This window comes from Serinus canaria (assembly GCF_022539315.1).
Source record: "Serinus canaria isolate serCan28SL12 chromosome 7 unlocalized genomic scaffold, serCan2020 HiC_scaffold_29, whole genome shotgun sequence".
NCBI classification, from domain to species: Eukaryota; Metazoa; Chordata; class Aves; order Passeriformes; family Fringillidae; genus Serinus; species Serinus canaria.
The window spans coordinates 680,314-700,157 of NW_026108147.1; the positions used below are offsets into that span (position 1 = coordinate 680,314).

The window sequence follows — 19,844 nt, forward strand, 5'->3', positions numbered from 1 at the left end:
ACCAAACTTGTACTGCAGGAGTTTCCTTAGCATTTATCCTTGCAGAAGATATGGAAATAAGCTTGTAGTTTGAATAGGCCTTGGTTTGTTGCAGGAGGAGCAGAGGCAGATGGTTGTGGAGCACCTCTTCTCCTCAGACAGGAACAGCCTGCTCTCAGAAATCCAGGAGCTCCAAGCTCAGCTCCGCATGACGCACCTGCAGAACCAGGAGAAGCTGCAGCAGCTGCAGGAAACCCTCACCAAGGCTGAGGATCATGGCAACAAGCAGGAGCACCAGCTCCGGAGGAAAGGTAATTCTTGCTGGCTCTGTCAGCTCCTTCTGTCTTCTGCATCAGTTCCTTTGTGCCTCAAAGGTCAGAGGCAGAAAAAAGGTGGCTTGCAATTAGCAGAGGCTGCACAATTCCTCAGTTAGACTGAAAGCCCTCAGGCTGCCTGGGATGAGAGCAGTTCTTCCTCCTGTCAGTAGTAAAGATAAATCCTTGGGAAGCAAAGAGAAGCTGTGGAATAACCCAAAGCAGTGGAACTTTGTAGTGTATGCATGGAAACACAGCAAGGACAGGAAAAGCCCTGTTTGTTTGCAGGGAATTGTTCATCTGTGTGTTTGCTAGTACAGAATCACAGAATCCTTTAGGCTGGATAAGACCTTTGGCACTCTGGAGTCCCACCATAAACAGTGCCAAGGCCACTGCTAAACCATGTTTCTGACTGAATAAGCAAGCCTTGGTTTTCACAGCAGGCTCCCTTTATGTAATAAGGAAACAAGTGCAAGTGACCTTGGTCAAAAATAAACATCTCTCTTCAAAGCAAAACACTGCTTTTTCCTTCTTTTTGTTTTCCCATCACTATCACTCAGGATTCAGCCACTTAACAGCACATGCACTCGGCCAGTAGAGGAAAGTTTTCTGGACATCAGAAGTTTATTGCTAATTTTATTTACATAATGCTGTAGACATAGGTACATTGATTATTTTTAAGTACTTATCAAACAGGAACCTCCAAATTTAGGGAGAGTTGTTTCTCTCAACTCCCTGGTCTGAACAGAGCTGGCAAAACAGGTTCTGTGTAGTGATTCCTGTCATAAAATATTTATGTAAGTGGATAAGTTTGTCTAATGAGTTTTAAAATCCATGAGTGATATTACAGAATATCACAATGATAGAATCAGAGTGTTTGTGCATCCTTCTTCTGATTCCTCTCGTTTGAAAAGAGATTAATTCTTCAGACAAAAACACTTCAATACAACTGATTTTCTTCCTAATTTGGATTACTGTGAGTGATATCATATTGTCAAGGTCTCTGTAATATAAATAACTGTAACAGTGTTCTCTTATCCTAGTTGAATTATTGGAATATAAGCTTCAGCAGGAAAAATCTATTGTAAGTGACTTGCACAGCACCCTCTCTGAGGAGCAGAAAAGATCCTCTGAAACATGTGATCTCCTGAATCAAGAAAAAGCATCCCTGAAATCAGAGCTTTCTGGAAGCAAGCAAGAGAATGAAAGGTTGCAGAAATCCCTGGAAGAGCTTCAGAGAGAAATAAATCATTTACGGTGAGAAGTAGATTTATTTATTTACTTGATTTATCAGCAGGTAAAGCACTGAAAGAGCTTTGTACTAATTGGATCCATAAAGCACTTGGAAACACAGTGAGGAAAACTTGTGTCTCTCACTAGTAAGGGTTATGTTTTCTTTACTAAATTCTGTCATCTTGGCTATGTTCCTTTCCCACTCCCTTCTTAGTGTATGCCAATATTTTGCTTTCCTCTCACAGGACAACAGCTTTGCTGTGCCAGAATAAATAACCTATCTCTTAATTGTTACTAAATCGAGCAATTGTAGCTGGGCTTGCAGGGAGGTAAATGTTTTCAGATGCTAACTAGCTGTGCCTTGAAAACTGACCCTCCTTAGAAAGAATAGAGACCACCTTAAAGAAACAAACCAACAGAAATCAGAGAAACCAACCCAAAAAGTCTTGCTTGTGATGCTGGTGAAGGATGTTCTGTTCTGAACATAGAAATGTCGTTTTGAACTTTGCAGTGTTGAACTGGAAAAAAAAGAAAAGGATTTGGCAGCTGCCCTTGAAGACTTGCAGGCTGAGCAGCTGAAGGGCTCTGAGCTGCGAGCTTGGTTGGAGGAGCAGCAGCGTCAGCAGAGGAAAGCAGAGGATGAAAAGACAAAGGCCATGGAGGTAACGCCCAGCTCCCCTGGGGCATGATGTTAACTAGCGAGTTATTTGTGCAGTCTTCTTCACCTCCTCTGTTCTTTGTTTAGTTCTTTGTTAAAACCCCCAGACCTTTTCTCAATGTGCACAGCGTCTTTTTTCACCGAGTTAAAGCTTTCAGTTACTCTCATTAATTGCACTGCAGAAGTAAACCAGGGTTGAATGCCGTGTTGGGGGTTTTTTCCACATTTCTTACTGTTTTTTCCTCTCCCACTTTCCCCTGTTGTGTCCCTTGCTGAGTAGGGACAGCCAGATCCTACAGCTGTGAAACTGCACCCTTAATTCCACAGCAGAGGGTGTGAGATGGATGATCTCTGAGATTATAAAACCACCCAATGATAAATAGGTTTGGCAGAGAGGAAATGGAGCCTTTTCAATATAATATGTATTTTTGGAGGCTGACCAAAGTTGTCCTGTTCCCTTCTAAATTGAACAGAAAACAAGGGAACAACTTTCTCTCCAAGGCTGTAATAGCAATGACTCAGTGCTTGTAAAAGGCTCCAGTAAATGGAAAAGGAGGAAGATTTAACATGAACCATTTCTTAAACCCCAAAGCTAAACTCTCTCAAAGAACTCCAAACAATCCTTAAATTCCCTGAGTGAGGAAACACAGTTCTGACTATTTCCTTGTAGTCTGGCTTCTCCTGTCATCTTCCTGGTAGTTGTTGAAGTTTGTGAGTGATTTTTGCTGGGATATTTGTTACTGAAGCGTGCTTAGGAAATGTTGCTCCCATCCTCCTCCTTTTCAGAAACCTGCTCATGCAAAGAGGACGGAGTAGCCAAGGCCAGGAGCAAAGTGCTTTGCCCCAGGGGTACCTGTTGGACAGATTAGTTTGGCATTCACAAATCTCTTTGAGGCCCCATTATGGAAAGCTTCTGCCTTCTAGCATCTGACCTGGCTTTCCAGGAGAGAACAAATGGTGCTGGCTCTGTGGAGGGCAGGGCAGACCTCCCTGCCAGGACAGCAGTGCCAGCTCTGGCTGCCTGCAGTGCCTTAAACTGCCCCTTCAGTCCCTGCCTTTCTTCTGAAGAAACACTGGCTCAGAGAATGGACCTAGGGATGGATTTTAGAGGGAAAGAGGGTAGATTTTAGACTAGATAAAAGGAAGAAATTCTTTCCTGTGAGAGTGGTGAGGCCCTGGCACCCAAATTACCCAGGGCAGCTGTGGCTGGCCCATCCCTGGAAGTGTCCAGGCCAGGCTTTGGAGCAGCCTGGGATAGTGGAAGGTGTCCCTGCCCATGGCAGGGGGTGGGAATGAGATGAGCTTTCATGTCCTTTCCAACCCAGACTGTTCTGTGATTATTTTTTTCAGTCTCTACTCTGTGCTTTGAAGAGATGGGCTGCCAAGTCCTGAAGCTTTACATTTACTCTTACTGCTTAGATTTTTTCTTCTTAAAACAACAGGGTTATTGCTGTTGCAGATGTTACTTATTAATGGGACTGAGTGATGTAAAAAATAGTGATTTCCTAATGAGGATCTTACTAACTGAAAAAGCAGTAATGTACTGGCAGATCCATTAACATGATAATTTTTGATTTTGTTGCTTGGTGCCATATTGCTAAAGAGCATTTTTCTGTCACTTATAATTTTAAATTAAACTTTTTAATACCTGAACTCTGACTTGTTAATACCTGAATAAAGAACTTAACTCTGGTTAAGTCTTAAATATCTTTCAGGATAAAATAGGTTGAAAATTGCTAACTGGCAGGCAGTGCCACAGAAGTGTTTGTGCTGTGGGTTATCAGTGTGTTCTCCCCCTGGTGCCCAGGAGCTGCAGGCTGCCCTGGATGTGCAGTCAGTGCAGAGCTGCCAGCTGGCCGTGTCCTTGGAGCACGAGAGGACGGTGACAGACAACCTCCGCAAGGAGCTGCAGATCGAGCACTCCCGCTGCGAGGCCCTGCTGGCCCAGGAGCACAGCAAACTCAGGGAGCTCCAGAAGAGCCTGGAGGCTGAGAAAAACCATTCCTTGGAGCTCCTGGATTCCCTGAACCACGAGCGTGTTGTGACAGAGCAGCTGAGCATGAGGGTGAAGGAAGGGGCTTCCTGCCAGCACAGGGAGCCGCTGCTGGAGCAAGCCTTTGTCAGGGAGCTCCAAGCCCAGCTGGCAGAGGAGAGGAGCAGAACTGTGGAGCTTGCTGCTGTTATTGAGAAAATGCACCAGAAAGCCATCCTGTCCAAAAGGCAGCTGGAGGCTGAGCTACAGATGTGCTGTGAGGAAACCCAGAAGGAGAGGGAGGTCAGTGACAAACTGCGAGCCAGCCTGGAGTCTCTTCAGGCACAAAAGCAAGAGGTGATCCATTCCCTGGAGGCCCAGAGGGAGAGAGAGGTCAAGCTGAAAGTTGACTGGGAACAACTGCAGTCACTCTTCAAGCTGGTTAAAGAGCAAGATAAGAACGGGAAAGAGGAGAGGGAGAGAGAGCAGAAACAGCAGCAACAGACAGAGCTACAGAAACAGAAGGACTGGCAGAGAGATCGGGAGAGGCTGGTGAGAATGCTCTGCCTTTCACTGCAATAGCCACACACTGAAATGTTAAATCCCCACACACTGGGATTTAACCCTCTGGATGGTATTCTTTGATTGGAATGCTTCCTTTTGTTAAAAGCATTCTGAAAAATGCATTAAATGAGCTCTTGTCCTGCTGTTGTGAAATGCAGCTGTTTTCAAGGGTTTGTGTCTGGGTTTATTGTTGATGGAAGTTGATCTTTAAATCTTTAAAGTTGATCCTTAAATTTTTGCCTGTGCTGGTTGTTCACAGGTGGGGATGGGTATGGGTAAAATGCAGGATGAAACCAAACTAACTTTCATGTCATTGCCCTTCTTTTTTGAGCTAGGATCCCAGTTAGGACTTGAGAAACTAACTATTGGTTTCACCCTGGGCTTCCCCTTAGATGGAGACCATGCCCACTCCAGTGTGCTCTAAGCCTTCCCCAGAAGTGGTCTGGCAGTTCAGGAACACCCAGATGGATATGCTGATTAGCTGTGGTGACACCTACAGAAGTGGATAAATGTAAGATGAAATTAACTACTGCTTACTTTGTTCCAACAGCAAAACTTGGAACGGCAACACCAAAGGGATGAACAGAGAATTAAAGAACTGCAGGAAATACTGGCAGCTTTAAGAGAAAGAAATCCTCCAACTCCAAACTGTCAGGAGGAACTGTTGTGTACCTCAGGCAAAGATGGAAGTGCCACACAGCCTGTGACAAAAGAAACTGAAAAACCCCACTTGCAACAGCAGCAGCAACAGCTGGAGAAGATAAGGCAGCAGTTGCTCTTTGTGGTTGTGCACCTAAATGAGTTCATATATAAAACTCTGGATAAGTGAGTTCATAAAATAGCACTTTGCTTTCCATCCTGCTTATTCACTTGTGTGTGTCATGGCTGAGAGCTCTTTTAATTCTTAACAATGAACAGAACTTGCTAATTTCTCTGCGTATTTGTAGTAGTTTGTGTGGTAAACATTGCATAAGTAACACCTCAGAACCTTAAAGTCAAGTAGTGGGAAGAAGCAATTAAATGTGTGTTAACATTCTTACAAATCAGCCTGGTACTGAAAAGGTATTTCTGCCTAACAGAACGGTTCATGACTGGTCTGCATCAAATGATGAAGCTGTAGCCTCTTTACTGCAGACATTAAGGGAGCTAAAATCAGATTTGTCTCCTCCTACGACTCAGGTAAGGAAAATATTAACACATTTTACTGTCCCACTCTTTTGTCATATTGCACAGTCTGCTTCTGAGAGCATTTTTTCCTCGATATGTAATGTGTCCAAGGATCACAAGCTTTGGGATGTGTTGTAGCTTCTCTGTGCATCCAGAGACAGTTGTTTTTCACCCAAATGCCAAGTACTTTTTTTTTCTAAAAGCACCCTAGTGGTTTGTAATCTCAGGAAGGATGTTCTGATCCAAGCCTGCAGTATTGCAAACATTTTACACAGGCCCAGGGATTACCCAAGAGCAAGCTCAGGTCTATTGATACAAAATACATCAATGCATAACTTTTAGATTCCATCTGATTCCCAGCTAACTGCAGTTTTATGTTTCTCCTGCAATAGATAGAGATCTATGACTGTCTGATAAATGAGAAGTTTTTTGTGTCCTCTGTTCACAAGTCTGATGTGTGACAAGCTGCCTGGGCCTGCTGCAGCTCTCCCTGTGCCCCCCTGCTCACAAAATGCAGTTAAGATTTTCCTTCTGTCCCAGGCAGTTGCCAAGGTGATGATCTCCAGCCTTGAGGAGGGGGATGCAGCCTCTTCTCCAAGTTCATGGGGTTATTTTGGTTAAGCCTTCCTCTCACAAACCTTTAGAGCTGTCAGTTGTAGACAAAAGTCTTGTTGGAGCAGAGTTTCCTCCTTCAGAGATTGACCACACAAAAATGCAGGAACTCAAGTTTCCTGACTTAAATTTTGTTTAACATAAAAAGTGTTCAGTAGAGCACTTTAAAGACACATGTCTTTCTAGAGACCAGCAGCAAGAACTCCACCTCAGTGGCTTTTCTTCTGTGGGCACAAACCGTCCCTCCTCTCTGCTCTCTTTTCAGGCTTTGATTTATTTTTTTTTCCCCAGAATCACCTTTTCCTTCAGTCTCCTCCCTGAATTTCTCCTTCCTCTAAGGTAGTGAACCACGTCCTCAGGAGACCAAAGGAATGTTCTGCTGTTCCCCCTTGAGTTGCAATAAATTGGGGAGTATTGAACAGGGAACTTGGCAAAATGTCAGCATGGAAAATCTGTGCCAAATGGAGCTGTCTGGTCAATCAGCTGCCAAATAGTGCAGCAGAAGTCAAGGACATGGATGAGTCATGCAGAACTCTTCAGACACTACAGATTGAACTGAAATAAGTTGCTAGGAGAAACTGGGCTCAGATGTTTGTACTGGCTTCTCTAGTGTACAGATTTTATTTCAAGAGATAAAACATCAACTACCTTAAAAAACCCCCAAAACTTCTATTTCTGTTGTGATCTACTTCATCATGCAGTGATGTAACTGACCATAAATTTGTAATTGATACAAAGAGGGTTCCAAAGGCAGAACTTCCATGAGGAATTGGAGCTGGAGTCCTGGGTCTGTTCCTTATCACCAAACTCAGTTTCACAGAATCACAGCATGGTTTGGGCTGAAAGGGACCTTAAAGCCCATCTTGTTCCACCCCCTGCCATGGCTGGGAACCTTCTTGGAGCAGATTGCTCCAAGCCCTGTCCATCCTGACCTTGGGCACTTCCAGGGATGGGCCAGCTCAGCTTCTCTGGACAGCAGGCTCTCAGAATTGAATGTGATTTTTTCAGAATTCTTCACAACTTGTTGTGTGTGCAGCTTGGTTTTGCATGTATGCAGACATCTTCACTATTTCTGTGCTGCCTGTGGATGCAGAAGAGAGATGAATTCAGAAGGGCTTTTCATGCATTTCAGTTCCCCATTGTGCTGTTCAACACCTGATTCCATTGCTGGTTTTCAGGCTCATTGTTCCTGTGTTTTAATTTGTCACAAAGTTGGGTTATTACTCAGTTTGAGAAGTTGGATGGTGAAAACAATGTGCAAAACCCATTGTGGCTCACTTCCTTTAGGTTTGTGTTTTAGGTGGGACCTACAGGTGATGCTGAGCCTGTTCAAGAGCTGGAAAGGGAGGCTTGGCACCGAGAGAGGAACATGCTGCAGAACATGCTGAAACAGGCAGAATCCCAGCTGGCTAAAGCCAATGCTGAAATTGAAAAGAAACCAGTGGCAGAAACTTCCAATCCTAAGGTAAAATCCTGAGGACAGCCAGCACAGGGGGTCTCTGGAGCTTGGAGAGCCAGCAGAGCCACAGCCAGGAGGGATCATTTGAAACTGAGCTGCTGGGGAAAAAGGGATCTGCCAGACTATGGCATTTATCTTTCAATTACTGCTGTGATCTTCAGTTGCTATTTTAAAAGGTTGATTTTCTAGACAAACAACTTGATATGTGATTTGAAATCAGAAGCTTTCCCCATATGTACCTCATCAGAGAAGTTCATTTGGAACTTTCTGGGTTAGACAGGAACTTGCATCAAAAGTAACCTGGATCCTTTGGCATTTCTTTCCACTCTTAAATGAGAGGGAGACTTGGATTTCTTGTCTAAGCATGAAAATAGAAAACATTCATTATTTTTAATCCCTGCTGACTAATCTTAAATACTTGTTATTTTTCTGACACTTTGATTGTAATTGAATCTGATAAGCATCACTCCCACCATGCTTTCTGGCTAGCTTTTTTTTAAGCAGATGTACTTTCTTTATTAAAGAGTTAAACTGTCCTGGAGTTTTCAGTATGACAGTTTTGCTTGAAAACTTTCAGGAGATTTAAAGAGATCTGACACTCCAGATCTGGGTGGGTTTTAGCAGTGTACAGAATTGTTTTGGCTGCCCTGGACATTTGACCTGAAGACACTTTGTTTCTGGCTGGCTTTTTGCAACAAAAACTGTGAAAAAAAAATGAAATTTTAAATTTTTTTTTCTTTTTTCAGTTGCAGAGATTATATCGGAAGTACATTCGAGCAGAGAGCTTTAGGAAGGCTCTGGTTTATCAGAAGAAATACCTCTTGCTGCTGCTTGGTGGGTTTCAGGACTGTGAGCAAGCAACTCTGTCTCTGATTGCCCGCATGGGCATCTATCCCTCTGCAGACCTGCAGCTCTCTGCAGCTCACTCCCAGCCCATCACCAAGTTCAGGTGTGCAGTCAGAGCCATCATTGCCATCTCAAGGTAAGGCCACAACACTCCCTGTCCCTTAGAGGTGATGTTTTCTTGGAAGCTTAAGAAACTGATAGTTCCTGTGGCTCATCCTACGTGAGGATTGAGCAGCAGGCATCTCCAGAACTGCTTCAGGCATGACTTGTTAGCTGAATTTGATCTGCACTCAAGAGTTGTAAAAAGCATCTCTAAAAGGAAAGAGGGTTGATTTAGATGGGATATTGAGAAGTTTTTCCCTGTGAGGGTGGTGGGGCCCTGGCAGAGGTTGCCCAGAGAAGCTGTGGCTGCCCCATCCCTGGCAGTGCTCAAGGCCAGGTTGGACAGGGCTTGGAGCAGCCTGGGACAGTGGAAGGTGTCCCAGCTCATGGCAGGAGGATGGAACAAGGTGGGCTTCCTTAGGATCCCTTCCAGCCCAAACCATTCCATAATTCTATGGAAAAGCTACTTGAGTGCTACCCAGCTGCAGTCAATTTGGGAACCAGCACAGAGTCACAAACTGGAGTCCTTTGGGGCTGCCCCCTGTCTCCTTGGGCTCACTGCACAGTCTGTCCTGTAGCAGAGTGGGATCTGTCAGGAATGGGTCTCTGGAATCCAGCAGTGTGTGTGGCACTGTCCATGGGACAACATGCCATCTCCCAATGGCTTTAAGCCCATTCCATGAAAAAAAAAGCAGCTTTAAATGTCATTGGTGGTGATTTCTGAGCAATTTCCTTGTCTAGATCAAATGATCACTAGCAAGGTTCTAGCAGGAGATGACACAGAGTCTTTGGTGTGAATACCATAATAACAGCAAAGGCTGCAGCACCTCCAGACTCCTCCTCTCAGGTAGGAAGAGCTCTCTGGAGATCAAGAGCAGAGCCAAAACAGGCAAGTCTGATCAGCAGTTCAAAGATCATTGCAGGGTAAAATGGGATAAGCAAGCATTCCAAAAACTGAACTTGAAGAATTCTCCTGTCATTCCCACAACAGTCATTGCTTATATCACTTAATTGGTTCTCCACCAACAAATAATATTAAAATTTTATGTATTTCTGCTTATTTTAATGCTTGCAAAAATTTGTTTTCTTACCAAGGTTAAAGTTTTTGGTGAAGAAGTGGAACAAAGTTGGCAGGAAGAGCACACAGGGTGAAAGCATTTCTCACAGCATAGGAGGTAACACAGGTACATGTTTGGATAAGTACATTGTTTTCCTTGTCATTTCTCTTCACTGATGTGTTCCATTTAAAAACAAAACCCAAGTGGGAAAATCTGTTTATTTACTGTCCATCTGTAGAGTAGATGGATAGATGGTCTGATAAGGACTTGGGTAACTTGGGGGAAACTTGAGTGTTCCTTTGAGTTCCTGATGAGTGCCTTGGTAAGAATTCCAACAAACATCTCAATGCAGCTCCCATTATTGGGGAAACTGTTGCCCTTGGTGTAAAATTCCATTGTGCCTTTTCAATGCTAAACAAAATTCAGATTCAAGAGTGTACTTTTCAGTACTGGTACTATGTATTTTTCACTGTTTCTAAGTTGGAAATGCTTATTTTAAAAGACCACACCAGCTTTCTACATAAACCCACTGTGGTATGATTCCTAAGAAACTTGAATCCTCAAATGCTGAACTTTCTGCCTCAGTCCAAAATAGCATCATAATTCTGTTAATTACAGTTAAAACAAAGAAACAAACCCACAAAAATAAAAAAAGGAGTTAGCTGTAGAAAGTGTATTTACCTGCATTTAAAACCAAATTTAAGCACGCTCTGCTGTCATTTTCATGGGTTTACTGGATGTGTTTATGTTCTCAATGGTTCCTAGTGCATATTTTTTAACCCTCCATGTTTACCACAGCCTCTGGTGCTAGAACAGAAGTCCTGAGAGAGCAGCAGCCCCCAGCTGGCCCTGTGAACTCTCCCCCTACCCAGGACAGACCCAGGTGTGCTGCAAGGTTCCCGAGCCTGTCCCCACGCTGCTCCTCCCGCTCCCACAGCAGGTCAGTCTGCAGAGATGGGAGATGCTTTGGGTATTGCAGGGGTTTTAAACTTGGAGGGGTTTGTCTCACAGCCAGGTAGGCTTCTGTTTGCATGGAATTCAGCACAATGTTTTGGAGAGTTTGAGACCTCCATGAACTTCCAAAAGACTTAATTCTACCCCACCCTATTCCTCTGTCATGGCATGTGTGTTTGTGACAGCCCTGCTGAGAAAAGTCGCCTGAATTATGTGGAACAGGGTGTTAATAACAGCAGCTCTGGTGCTCAGTGGGACTGCATTGGTGGTGGCTCAGGTCTGATGTAGATCCAAGCTAGGCTGAATGATGCCTGGTGCTGCCCTTGTTTCCAGGAACAGCTGTAGAAATAGCAAAGGTGCTGATGGCTCCAGTTTCCTTTGCCCAGAAATCCTGACTAGATGAATGGAACTGCTGGATATACTTGAGAGTATAGCATGAAAAGGAGAAAATCATTTGTTTTCTTTCTAAGATTGCACCCATCCCCACGTTCAGCTCCAGACAAGTCCCTTGTGCCACCTCAGGATCCTGATCAGTCACTCACAGAATACATCCATCGCTTGGAGGCGATTCAGCAAAGGCTGCGAGGGGTGCAGCCAGGTAAGAACCACCTCTGACAGCTCCTGCAAGTCTGGGCTGCTTTTCACCAGGCTCTTTCTACTCACTGCCAATAAAGAGCAGCATTTTAAGGAGTAATTATCGTTACTGGGGGGTAACAAAGTCAGTCTCTGAAAGGAAACCTTTCTGAATTGTGTCTAAAACTGCTCCAAGTGGGGCATTTCTCTAAGTTCACAGTGAAAGAGATAAGATGGAATAATTTCATGTGATTTCTGCCCCCTCCTCCTGTTCCCAATCTAAACAAGCAAGCGTTGTCATTCAAATGAAGCTGTGTATAGAGTTAATTTGCTCTCAGGTCAAACATAGCTGTTGTAATAGCTGAGCAGGGCTTTCTCTGCAGCACAAGCTGTAATGCTTCCCTTAATTATCACTTCCTTATGTTCATAACAGATTTTTAAAAAAGACTTGGAGGCTGGTAAATACAGCCATCTCGTTCTGAGACTTATCAAAGAGCACACAAAGGATTGTAGTGGCATTTTAAACAGTTCCCCCTAATTTCTAGACCAGATTTACTTCATTTAATTAGTCTAATTACCTCCTCTTGTTACGTGTTGGTTATAGCACAGAAACACCTTGTCCTAAGGAGCAACTTGCAGCCTGTCATCCTGAAATCCTGAAGAGTTGGGGAACTTTGACCTTGTTCTCAGCAATGAGAACAATGAAACCTAGAAACTTTACCATGACTTTGTGGGTTTGTTTGTTTTGGGGTTTTTTTCCCCAAGTCCTGCAGCAGCTGCATGGCTGATACAGATAGAAAAACAGATTTTAGATTTGAAACCTGGCAGCCTGTATGGAAGTGTAACACATTTTGCTTCATTCCAAGTGTGGAATAAGTGCTCCACAGCTGGAACACCATAAACACTGCTGTGAAAAGTGTTTATGATTTCTGTCATTTCCATATTTCCAGGATGATAATGTCCAGGCATGACAGAATGATGCTGCAATCTTTAGAACAGTGCTGTCAGCCTGGTGATTTCCCAGCTCCTAATGAACTAAAGAATCACCACAGGAGTGGCAGAATTGATCTGTCAGAGCAGGTACAGCAGCCTGTGGTGGAGCACTGCTCCCAGGGTTTGCTTTGGCAGCTGTTTAGGCTTTCAGATCCTGTTTGGGATTGCTCCTAGGTGGCTCGTGGAAATTGGAATTGCTTTCAGTGCAGCTCATATGAAGTGCTTTGAGGAAATAACATGCTGCTAATTGTACACTGTTGCTTCATAACACAAGCAGTTTTCTAATATCAATCTGGTTTTTTTTTTTTAATTTAGGCCAAGTGCTAAGTTCACCTCATCAGAAAAACCTAAGGAAGTGATGGGAGCACCTAGAAAATCTGTCCTGCAAGTTCCTGCTTCCTCTGAGTTGGTCCTCACTCAACAGATGCACTTGCAATCTGCCATGCAACTGAATAAAGGGCAGTGCTTTTAAAGCAGATTTTTATATGACTCTTTTTATTATATTTTAGTACTTTAAGAGGGACTTACTTTTCACTAAGAACAATATTTTACATTCTCATGTGAAATTAAGTCAACAGCTGAAGTGTGCCTGCATCTCTGTATTGTAAGCTGCAAAAAGTCTCTGTGGTGTTTATTTTTCTATAGTGTATAGGTGGATTCCTTGTAAAAAAAATTATTAAAATGGCTTTTTATTAGTGAATTGTACGTTGTGTGGTTGTTTATTTCCATCATACCTATTTATTTCTTTTGCTGTTCCTAAAACTGCTAGGATTTGTATATTTCTGTAGGATCATTCCAATTAAATGAATTGCTCAAATACTCTCAAAAATCTCAAAGGTACCTGTAGCTTTCTGTGAATTTAGGGTTTGCTCTTCTCCTTTTTCAGTACATAAATCCTCCCTCAGTCTGTCCAATTTATTCTGGACACTTTTAGGATACACCTTGGGCAGTATGAGAGCCTGGCCGAGGCTGCACACAATGTGGGTGACAGCTCACACATTTTCACACTTTTATAAGTTTTAGTCCATTTACATGTTGGGGTTAACCTGAGTAATGTGAGTAGAGAAATCAAAAGCCCCAGCATCAACCCAATCGTCCCAAACAGGAGTGGTGTTCTGGACAGAAGCAGTTGTTGGCAGACTACTCCCCAGCTTTCCCTATGTTCTAGTTCTAGCAATGTAGCTACTGGCAGAGTGGTTTGGGTGGTCGGGAGCACCGGCCAGGTCCTGGATGTGCTTTGCCCGAGCCTCTGGGAGGCTGCAGGAGTGCCAGACCAGCAGGCTGTGATGCCCTGGCACACACCCACCCTGGAAGCTGCAGCTGAGCAGGGAGAAGCCACTGCAGCCTCAGCACAGCCTCCACCCCAAGCGCCTCCTGCTGCTCCCCACTGCCCCTTGAGAGGTGGCTGGCTTCAGGACACTCTCACTGAATTCTTTACTTTTTACACGTTAACAGTCCCAGGCACCGCTTTACACCTAGGCTCTCACGGTGGAATTCCATGCCATCAAACTGTCCCTGCTCTATCCTGGGATCCCCGGAGGGCCCCGTGGGCTCAGGCTGGGTCACAGTTCCCGTTTCCCGTCGGGAGGGAAAGGGCAGTTTCGGTATTTACAGCAAAGGGGCCTCAGCGCAGCAGGTGCCAAGGCAACGAGAAGGGTGGGCAAAGGCAGAGAAGGGAGCACGAGAAGGGCAGCCCCGGGCCCGGCAGCGGGCGGGCCGTGCCGCAGCCCCTCCCGGCGGCTCGGCCCCGTCCCGCCCCTGAGCGGCCCGCGCGGCCCGGGCTGCGGCAGCGGCTGCGCGGGGCGGCGGGGCCGGCGCCACCTCCTCCCTCCCTGCCTGCCTCCCTGCCTGCCTGCCGGCCCGGGACCGCCGCTGCCCGCCTCCGGCCCGCCCCCGGCCCCACCTGCGGCAGCGCTGGGCGGTGGCTCCGCCGGGCCCGCTCGCTGCTCGCCCACCCGCGCCATGGCGGCGGAGCGCGGGGGCTGCGCGCTGGAGGCCGTGCCGCTGCCGCCCGAGGTGCGCGAGAGCCTGGCCGAGCTGGAGCTGGAGCTGTCGGAGGGTGAGTGGGGCCGCGCTCCGGGGCGGGCATGGCCGGCGGCGCGGTAGGAAGGCCGCGCTGCCGCCCAGGGGCCTGGGGACGGCGGCGGCGGCTTCGCCCCCCGGCGCAGCTCTCGGCGGGCCCGGCTCCGCTCCTGCCGGAGCCCTCGGCCGGGAGCCGGGAGCCGGGAGCCGGGCTCGGGCGGGCCTGCGCCTCCCCCGCCGGCCCCGCGGCTGCACCGACCGCCCGCGGCCCCTGCGGCCGGCGCCTGGTGGAGGCCCCGCAGGAACTCGTCCAAACGGGCAGTTAGCGTGCAGCTGGATACTCTGGAAAGACAATTTTATTTTAGTTTCAGTATCTGTTCCTAACTGTAGGTAAAACCTTAAATCGCTCTCTCTGTAGCTGTCGGTAATTTCCAACTTTTTTGTGCTTCACTGTATATACAGTCAGGAATATGATGATGATCGCTCCATTTCTATAGAACCACCTGAATCGTAGAATGGTTTGGGTTGGAATCTTAAAGCTCGTCCTGTTCCATTCTCCTGCTGTGGGCAAGGACACCTTCACCAGACCAGGTTGTTCCAAGCCCCATCCAGCTTGGCCTTGGAACACTTGCAGGGATGGGGCAGCCACAGCCGCTCTGGGCAGCCTGTGCCAGGGCCTCACCACCTTCCCAGGGAAGAATTTCTCCGGTATCCCATCTAACCCTCCCCTGTTGTCAGTGGGAAGCCATTCTCCCTTGTCTTGTCACTCCAGGCCCTTGTCCAAAGTCCCTCCAGCTTTCTTGGAGCTTTCCAGACACTGGAAGGGGCTCTAGGGTCTCATTAGAGTTTTCTCCTAAACACCCCCAGCTCTCCTTGCCTGTCTCCAGAGCAGAGGAGCTCCAGCCCTGTGCGTTAAAGGGCCCAGAGGTGACAATATGCAGTGCCGGGCACTGTGACCTTTTGATGGATTTTCAGCCCCCAAAAGGCGACATCCCTTCCACCTCCAGGTCAGCGTCTGGTGATAACAGCCCTGTGGGTGTCAGTCGTGGTATCTCTGTTCAAGAGCTGGGGAAGGATTTTTTGCATACTGATGCTCTGGCGTGGCCTGTCCTGCAGACAGGCAGGTGTAAGCACTTGGCACAGGAGGGCTCGCTGGGGTGGAGGTGACAGAGGCAGCACTTCTGGAAGCAGTTGCTCCTTGCATTCTCCCCAGTTACTCTGTCAAGCTGCACCCTTGAATAGAAGAGCTAAAAACCTGTTAATGCCCCCTGTGCTTTTGGGATTAGGAGCATTCAGTGTGCTCCTCAGATGTTGCAGCTTTCAGATCAGCAGGTTCAGGTGGGCAAAACTGGGGCTAATTCACCCAAACATGAGCTGCCTGATTCGGGTCACGGTTTCAGAAATTATTCCCAGGTCTGCTGTCGTCATTTCCAGTGTGGAAGCTTTGGTGCAGAGGCAGGGGAAGAGTGTAGGATGGGTGACTGTTGTCCAAGTGTAACCTGTTGCTGCATGCCTGCTGGCACAGCAGCAGCAGTACCTGGCATGGCCTGTTGCATGTGCAAGATGAGTTGCTGCCTGTGAGCTCCCTGGCCATGCTGGCTACAGAGCTTCTTCCTGTGTGCCTGCTGACACGTGCAGGGATATCCTGGAGCTGCCTCCTCTGCTGTGTAGTTCCTGTCTGTGTGTTTGTTTAACTGATAAAATGGTTTTTTATGGGGGGATCTGCAGTGTGTCAGACCTGGGAGAGGCCTGAAGTGATTGCACTCTGTCCTGGTGCTGTGGGTCTGATGGGGAATGTGTATTTCTGTGATTAATGGAGTGATTGGGTGAAGTGTTATGTGACCTCGAATTTCTTGATCACTCTGAAGACTTAGTTTATGAGCTTTGATGTGTCTTCTTTTCTGTATTTCCTAAACTGGAAAACCTTTGCAAATAGCTCTTCAGCATCTGGTAATATGTTATGTGCTCGTATCCTGCCTTGCTTGATGTTTGTATGGGCAACTTTTAGTGGAGCCCTCCATCATTGATGCTCAGAACTTGCTTACTTGGAGAGGAAGGAGTAGCAATCTGAGATTTCTTACACTGCCCATGCCTGGAGTTAGAGAAGGTCAGTTTTTTTTCCACCTTTTAAGAAAGGAATAAATTGTATTTATGACAAGGAAGCTTTCCCTGGGTTTTTATCATTTTGGGGATTGTTTTGCAAGGGTTGGGGGGGTTTTTGGCACATTTTGAGGTACTGTGGGTAATTCCTGAGTGGAAGATACCAGCTATGAAGTATTCCCATGGGGGAATCCTGGAAAAAAGAGAGGTATTGGAGTTAGTGATGTGATAGTAGGAAGCTGGAAAGGTAAGAAGTCACTATGAATGAATTGAAAAGCAGTTTAATGATATGACCTTAACAAGGGAATTATAAATTAATTATATCATCATAATTGTAAGTTATAATACTTTGATAACATTGTGGGTATTAGAACACTCATTATATAATAACTGTAAATTATAATTAATCACCTGGTTTAGTGTAAGGGTGCCTGACCACAGAAGGGTATTGAAACTAGATGAGCTTTAAGGTCCCTTCTATCCCAACCATTCTCTGATCCTATAAATGTGAGCACCTCCCAAATGGCAGCAGTTTTAGAAGATTTCTCAGGTTTGGTCCAGTTAAAGGCGCTTTGTATTTCTCATGCAATTGACAACCAGATACTTCTTATCTTACAGTAGGATTAGTAAAGGTAAATAACCAAGTAGCTTGGCAAGGACATGCAGATCCAGGAAAAAAGATGCAGGACAGAATCCATGTGCATATTTTGGGGAAACAGCAGTTGCAGAGATTGTGCAGGTGTGGTAGGGAAGAATAAGTGGCTTAAGGTACTGCCAACCTGTGTCTTCCAGATCATCATTAATGCTGGTAAGGATATGTTACTGCCAAAGAGTATTTCTCAGGCCTTTGATGATGGGTATCACTGCATGGCAGATTCTGGAAATATGTGTGGTGTGTGCTGGAGTTGATTAATCTTTCCTCCCTAACGTGCTTTGTTCTTAAACAGCTGATTTAAAAATTATTGCTGTATTGTGATAAAGATGCATTTCACAAATGAGGTCGTAACAAACCTTGGTTCCTAGAAAATTCTGCTGCTGAGCCCCTGCCTTGGCAGCAGCCTGGGATCAGCATGTTCCATTCAGCCTCAAACAGGTGCTGGCCAGGGCCCTGAGCATCTGAGACTGCAGACACCAAACCTGGCTTCCCTTTGGCTCTTTTTAACAGATAAACAAGGAAAAAGGTGCAGTTGGCAGAAACCACAGCGTCGTGGAATGGGCCAGGTTGGAAGGGACCACGGTGGGTCAGCTGGTCCAGGCTCCCTGCTCAGCATGTTGCCAAGGTTTGGATCTTGCTGTTCAGGGAGAGCTCAGTTTCATCAGAAAATACACTTAATGAGTAGTGTTGCAACTGGAAATAAATTGTAAATAAGTTAAGCCACCACAGGGACCCATGCTGGGGCTTCCCAAATGTGCAGGCACTGAACTGTTCTGGTCCTAATAGGGATTGATGGGCTTTTTCTCCTGCCATGAGAGGATGTCTGTGTGCACCAGCTGGCTTGCTTTGCTGCCTCCTTCTGTGAATAATTCAGCTGGTTTCTTTTTTTTTTTTTATTTCTTTTCAGTTTATCATTCTGTAGTTCAGCCAGGATCTCTGAATCATTCAACTGATTCTTTGTGGTCGTGTCAGATGACTTATGTGCACCCAATATATCAGTGAGGTCTCATTTCTTAGTAAAATTCTATTGTATTATGTTATTTATGTAGCTTTAACATGAATACTGATGAAGTTTGATTTTTTTTAAATGTGACAGTGTTTTATTTTAAGAAGTCAAAGTGTCTGCATTCACCATAAAATTTTGCCCAGTAGCCACCCCCCCCACCTGTTATTTCAAGATTAACTGTACATCTTTTCTCTAAAAGCATGGTTTTACAGTGCATGTGGGGAAACTAATCAAATCTGAAACTGAGACTAGAAATCTCAGTTTCATAGTTTACAAACTGAAATAACTTGTGTGTGGAGTAGACACTGCAGGTTACAGACCTTCTCATTGTATGTTTTAACATACTTGGTGAATTCTGAGTGTTGTGCTGCTGTTGGAGTGTTTTGGGGTTTGCTGGTGGGTTCTTAAATTATTTTTGGTCTCATAGATGAGTTGGATATTTCCATGGTCATGGATTTTTGAGTCAGTCTGCTTCAGTCTTTAGTGTGGTGCATCATGCCTAAATGGCTGTGAGTGCTACCAAAGTTGAAATGTCAGCTTTTTGCAAGAAGTAAGTATGAAATGCTCTCTCTTTCCTGTAAAATATCTGTGGCTGATGGGGTAACTTCTTGCATATTAGTGGAGGGAGGGAAAAAAAAATAATCAATGTTGCTGGCATCCAAAAACACACCATAAAAATAAAGTTTCATACCAGTTTAATAATGTAAAGGATCTTCATTGCATTAATCACTGTGCATTATGTAATGAGGCTGTGAAGGATGTGAAAGGAAAAGAAGCTGTGCTTTAGAAAGGCTTTTCTTTGGTTCCTCCATGCCTGGCTGTTTCTAGATTTGCATCTTCAGGCAGATCTAGAGGCAATTTTCATGGAATTTTTTGGGGATTCCATAGAATGACTTGATTCAGATAATTATTTCTGGCTTTATTCATTATAATAATTGGTTACTACATGTCAGACAGTTATTCTACTTTGGTATTTTATCCTTGATACAGCTGGGAAGTGACAAACAGAAACTCTGAGTGTTTTCATTTCTATAGTACCCTGAGATTTTGATTGTTTTCAAATAGCATTTCCATGATGGGGAGCACATTGTGTGTCTAAAGCTTTTCACTTTGGAATCTTACCAAAATAACTGTGTTAGAGTTATTCATAAGTAAACACCAAGCCCTCATTTTTGGCTTGAAGTTTAAAGCTCCTGTCCATTGATCTGCCTGACCACTCCTGCTCTGTTTTTTCCCACCTTCTTTTGTTGGCTTTGTGGAAGCAGACAGTCCATCCATCCCCTATGGGCCAGGGGAGTCCCATTCCCTCCTGCCCATGTGTGGGGCTCTCCTCAGCTTTGGAAGGGAATGGCAGAGTTACTGAGCTCCATCCCAACGAGGACTGGCAGTGGTGGGAGCTGGCATCTGTCAGTCTGTCTGTGTTCTGCAGGGAGCTCCAGGGAGCAGGGAATGGCAGAGTTACTGAGCTCCATCCCAGCGAGGACTGGCAGTGGGGGAGTGGCGGCGTCTGTCAGGAGGTCGGTGTTCGCAGGAAGCACCCGCCTGGAAGGGGACATGGCAGGTTTATGAGCTCCATC

The 19,844-nt window shown here is 45.5% G+C and overlaps 2 protein-coding genes across 5 annotated transcripts in view; both read left to right on the top strand.

Moving 5' to 3' along the window:
• Positions 1-13,184, top strand: part of PCNT (pericentrin) — a 64,178-nt gene extending 50,994 nt beyond the window's left edge. For all 4 annotated transcript variants that reach the window (XM_050987531.1, XM_050987532.1, XM_050987534.1 and 1 more), the window contains exons 41-52: positions 95-290; positions 1,337-1,550; positions 2,038-2,188; positions 3,992-4,708; positions 5,271-5,545; positions 5,800-5,899; positions 7,800-7,964; positions 8,705-8,940; positions 10,002-10,090; positions 10,763-10,904; positions 11,389-11,516; positions 12,800-13,184. In XM_050987531.1, coding sequence (XP_050843488.1) covers positions 95-290; positions 1,337-1,550; positions 2,038-2,188; positions 3,992-4,708; positions 5,271-5,545; positions 5,800-5,899; positions 7,800-7,964; positions 8,705-8,940; positions 10,002-10,090; positions 10,763-10,904; positions 11,389-11,516; positions 12,800-12,843 — 2,457 coding nt within the window. In that variant the 3' untranslated portion in view covers positions 12,844-13,184. The remainder of the gene's footprint in view (positions 1-94; positions 291-1,336; positions 1,551-2,037; positions 2,189-3,991; positions 4,709-5,270; positions 5,546-5,799; positions 5,900-7,799; positions 7,965-8,704; positions 8,941-10,001; positions 10,091-10,762; positions 10,905-11,388; positions 11,517-12,799) is intronic.
• A 1,192-nt stretch (positions 13,185-14,376) lies between these two features.
• DIP2A (disco interacting protein 2 homolog A) overlaps positions 14,377-19,844 on the top strand; it is a 56,685-nt gene continuing 51,217 nt past the window's right edge. Inside the window, 1 exon segment of the mRNA XM_030231195.2 lies at positions 14,377-14,543. Within this exon segment, the coding sequence (XP_030087055.1) occupies positions 14,447-14,543 (97 nt within the window). The 5' untranslated portion in view covers positions 14,377-14,446.